This window comes from Pimephales promelas, chromosome 10, assembly GCF_988280905.1.
Source record: "Pimephales promelas chromosome 10, fPimPro1.hap1.1, whole genome shotgun sequence".
Classification (NCBI taxonomy): Eukaryota; Metazoa; Chordata; class Actinopteri; order Cypriniformes; family Leuciscidae; genus Pimephales; species Pimephales promelas.
The window spans coordinates 7,137,148-7,141,973 of NC_142778.1; the positions used below are offsets into that span (position 1 = coordinate 7,137,148).

The window sequence follows — 4,826 nt, forward strand, 5'->3', positions numbered from 1 at the left end:
GGAGACATTTTATACCAGCTTTGGCTTTTTATGATTCTACTAATTCTGTGGTTGAAATCCCATATGCAAGGATTTATATTACCTATTTAAATATATTTGTAAGGAATGCAAAAGAAAATGTTTAGTCTAAAACAAACAATCTTCATTAGACATGGAGCTTTCAAAAAATCATAATGGTGTTTTCCACTAAAATCGCTATATAGCCACCGGTATTAATAATTAAAAAAAAAGAAAGAAATGATAAAAAAGAAATAAATTCGGAAATGCCTAAATTGTATGAATGAAATAATTTTATTTGCAGTCGTAAAAATTACATGGTATTTTCGCTCGAACTACGATTGCCATGGTACATTTTTCCCAAGGGTAAATCTCCAGATTGATCGTTTGTGTTTTGCCTTCTAAGTTGTAGGTGGGCGGAGCCACGATTGACGCAATATTTTCAGTAGTAAGTAGGTGGAGCTCATTCTCGGCGTCATTGGCTTTTCAGAACTGTGTGGGCGGAACCAGTCGAGTACGTCATGAATACCCCGCCCCCGTATTAAAAGGACACTGAGAGAGGACAGCGAAAGTTCAGTGTGAGCCACAGAGATGTGTGGAGAACAGAGAGAAGCTGCAGTCGGACTATACCTTTCACAGAAGTTTGGAGATAACCGAAGACACGGACAGATTTGTTGTTTCTCTTGTTGAGCTCATCTTGATGCCCTTATTTGTCCCAATAATGACGGTAATGACTGACGTGAAATAGTTGTTTTTTTTTAAGTGATTGTGCACGCGCGCTTCATACGAACTTGGACATTAAGCATCCTTTTTGTATGATAGACTTTGAAAGAGGATTTTTCAGAGAAGTTTAATTCAGAGGAATAACTATTTTTCAGCGTTTTATTTGGATGACATAAAATATTCATTGAAACATATTAATATAGGCTAAGCAGTGTCTATGGAGCTACATAATCATCCATAAAAAGGGAAAAAAAGAAGAAAGAATCTTCTTTTGGAACTGTATATGCCAGGAAAGTTTTTCTTGACTTATTTCATTCAAAAAAACAAAAAAAAGTGACTGAAAATCCAGCATGGGAGGCTCACCTTTAAAATTTGTGATTTCTCTGTGGTGTCAGCTGGTTATTGCTGCCTACAGTTTAGAGATTGGCTCTTATGACCCGGAGAGAGGAAGACCCGCTAAATGCGAGCTTATCACCATCCCTATGTGCCAGGGCATCGGGTACAACCTCACCCGGATGCCCAACTTCATGGGCCACGAAAATCAGAGGGAGGCTGCGATTAAACTGAATGAATTCGCCCCTCTGGTGGAATATGGCTGTGATGTGCATTTAAGATTTTTCCTCTGCTCCCTTTATGCCCCTATGTGTACCGACCAAGTGTCCACATCCATCCCCGCCTGCCGTCCGATGTGCGAACAGGCACGTCAGAAGTGCTCGCCCATCATGGAAAAGTTCAACTACGCTTGGCCTGATTCTTTGAACTGCTCTAAACTGCCCACCAGAAATGACCCCAACGCTCTGTGCATGGAAGCCCCGGAAAATGACACCAAAACTGAGACTAAGAAAGGAGAAGGCATGTTGCCTGTGCCGTCCAGACCCAGGCAGCCTGGCACTGGGAACGGGCGCTCAGGGGGCAGCACGGGAGTTTGTGAAAACCCGGAAAAGTTCCAGTACGTGGAAAAGAGCGAGACGTGCGCCCCACGCTGCTCGTCCGCCGTGGACGTGTTCTGGTCCAGACAGGATAAGGACTTTGCTTTTATTTGGATGGCGGTTTGGTCCACTCTGTGCTTCATATCCACAGCTTTCACAGTCCTAACCTTCCTCCTTGACCCACATCGCTTCCAGTACCCAGAGCGGCCCATCATCTTCCTCTCCATGTGCTACAACGTTTACTCAGTCGCCTTTATCATTCGATCTGTCGCCGGGGCAGAGAACATCGCGTGTGACCGTGAGAATGGCGAGTTGTACATCATCCAAGAAGGCCTGGAGAGTACGGGTTGCACCATAGTCTTCCTCATCCTCTACTATTTTGGCATGGCAAGCTCCATCTGGTGGGTCATCCTCACTCTCACTTGGTTTCTGGCGGCTGGTAAGAAATGGGGTCACGAGGCCATTGAGTCGCACAGCAGCTACTTTCACATGGCTGCTTGGGGCATACCTGCCCTGAAGACCATAGTCATCCTCACCATGCGTAAAGTGGCAGGCGACGAGCTCACCGGACTGTGCTATGTGGGCAGCATGGATGTGGGGGCGCTGACAGGCTTCGTCCTCGTGCCTCTGTCCTGTTATCTCATCATTGGGACGTCTTTCATCCTGACCGGCTTTGTGGCGCTCTTCCACATCCGCAAGGTGATGAAGACCGAAGGCACCAACACGGAAAAGCTGGAAAAGCTGATGGTGAAAATCGGCATCTACTCCATCCTCTACACGGTTCCTGCCACCTGCGTCATCATTTGCTACTTCTACGAGCGGCTCAACATGGACTACTGGAAATTCCGAGGGCTCCAAAGCAAGTGCACCACATTCCCGGGTCGGAGGAACGAGGACTGCTCTCTGGAGGCTTCGGTGCCCACCGTGGCCGTGTTCATGCTGAAGATCTTCATGTCGCTGGTGGTGGGCATCACCAGTGGCGTGTGGGTCTGGAGCTCCAAGACGCTTCAGACTTGGCAGGGTCTGTGTAGCAGAAAGTTCACAGACAGGACTTGCAGGAAGCAGTGCAGCGGGAGCTGTAGCACTAGTCACTGCCACTACAAAGCACCTGCCGTCATACTGCACATGTCCAAGACTGATCCCTACTCGGACTGTCCCACGCACGTATGAGCACGCCGCTGAGACTGTGATGTCCTGTACTGTGGACTTTGTGAGAATAAGACATGCAGTGCAGCGAACTAAACGAACTTAAAACCCAAAATTGCAGCTAAACAATGGATTAACAGTACTTTCTTAAAAGGAGAAGTTTTAGCAATAAATAAGACAGCTAAACAGTTCTAAATATCTGCAATTGCTCTTGCATGGAGAAGTGCACAGTGTTCCCGTTTGAAAGCTGTTCGGTGACTTGTTAATATGTTTAATTTACTTGTTCAGGACACATTATTTATTGTATATAGAAATATATTTAATTTTTCTTGGTCTTGGTTTCTCACAAGATGGCATTGATCATTTGTTTAAAAGTGCCTTTTTGAGGAAGATAATAAAATGTTATATATTTTCAACATGACTGAAGTTTATTCTTTGAAGTGGGCATTTCAAGAGTTAACCGCTAGCCTAAATGTGTTTACTTGTACTTTTGTTTTAGTGTTGCTACACAAAGTGACACAATTTCATTCAAGAACTTGTGCTGTTTGCATCTATTTAGAGGTGGAAGTTAAAGAGAAGCGCCTTGGTGAGACTTTTCACATGGACTGTAACAAGAAAATGCGTCAAAGCAATGCAAATATTTTGATGAAGAAAGCTGGGTTTGCATCTGAAAGGTTGCCCCAGTTCAAATGCAAATCGATCCTTGAGGGACCCTTTCAGGAGCCTTCAAAAGAGTGGGCTACCCCCAAATAACACAAGGCTATGTGGCTTTGTACGCCCCTGACACGATTAAATCTGTCACTTTTAAGGGCCTATTGGTCAGAGTTGTGACTAAGCTTGGATCGGGAAGATTAAGCTTGTAGCTAAGGCCTCATTTTTGTTTATGAATCGCGTTATAGTCCATGTTTGCTGTTTTTTTTTTTCCTTCCTCTCCTTTCAGCTGTTTGCTCTATTTTCTCTCTCTAATTCCCCTCCATATGACAGACGCAGTCGCTTTGGGCACGCTCTCCTTTGAGCGCGTTTATCAGAACAGAAATCCCTGGTGGTTTTCTCTCCTTCATCCTCAAAGGGAATCGTTGAGCAGAGCGACAGACAGTAGCCTGGATTTCTCTGTGCGAACGTTCACATCATCACCTTTAAACGCAGAGGTTGTTCTGGAATTATATTTCATTAATGAGGAGCAGCACATGCACACAAACACATCCAGATTCTCCTATTGTTGTGTGTCGCTTCTCTCTTCCCCCTCCACTCTTTGATGTGAGCCACTCATGCAAATAAAGGCACTTTTCTCCAACGCTTGATCCGGAGCATGCTGGGCTCTGATGGCTGCTTGAATTGTATTTTCTTCACTCTACCGATTTTGATGATTCATTTGTATGCCATTGCATATTTATTTCAGCTCATTTTCTTATTGGAGCTTTTAAATGTGTTTATTGGCTTACAAACTTAATGCATATGCCATGCCAATAGGCTATGCATTATGAATAAAAATCATATATATATATATATATATATTTATATATTGTAGCAAGTTTTCCTAATTCCTATATTGTAGGGTGTATGTTAAAGGAGTAGTTCACTTTAAAAAAAAACTTTTGCTGATAGTTTACTCACCCCCATGTCATCCAAGATGTCCATGTCTTTCTTTCTTCAGACGAAAAGAAATTAAGGTTTTAATGAAAACATTCCAGGATTTTCTCCATATAATGGACTTCAATGGGAACCAAACGGTTCAAGGTCCAAATTAATTGTTTCACAGCCCTATATATTTAAATCTATTACCCCCTGAGCGAGTCCTTTGTTTGCTTACAACCAAGGTTTCCCAAACACACTAAAATTAAGTTCAGCTGGTCAAGCAAATATAAAGTGTCTCAGCATTTCCATATTTATTATATTTCTTCTACCTTATAAAAGATTTGAATAAAAACACAACAAATGTGACCGAACATTTACCTAAAAACAAAATTATTTACACTTTGCAAGAAAAAATAATCTTGTACATTACATATAGCTATGTTGATTTGTTTTCAA

The 4,826-nt window shown here is 42.9% G+C and overlaps 1 protein-coding gene across 1 annotated transcript; it reads left to right on the forward strand.

Moving 5' to 3' along the window:
• Positions 1 to 554: 554 nt before the first annotated feature.
• Positions 555 to 3,216, forward strand: fzd9b (frizzled class receptor 9b). Its single transcript, XM_039647356.2, has one exon. It carries the CDS (start codon positions 1,071 to 1,073, stop codon positions 2,817 to 2,819), a length of 1,749 nt encoding a protein of 582 aa, XP_039503290.1. The 5' UTR covers positions 555 to 1,070; the 3' UTR covers positions 2,820 to 3,216.
• The last annotated feature ends 1,610 nt before the right edge of the window (positions 3,217 to 4,826 follow it).

Bases quoted from the DNA above. Each gene is read 5' to 3' on its own strand.
- fzd9b (XM_039647356.2), top strand. From the start codon at position 1,071: ATGGGAGGCTCACCTTTAAAATTTGTGATTTCTCTGTGGTGTCAGCTG.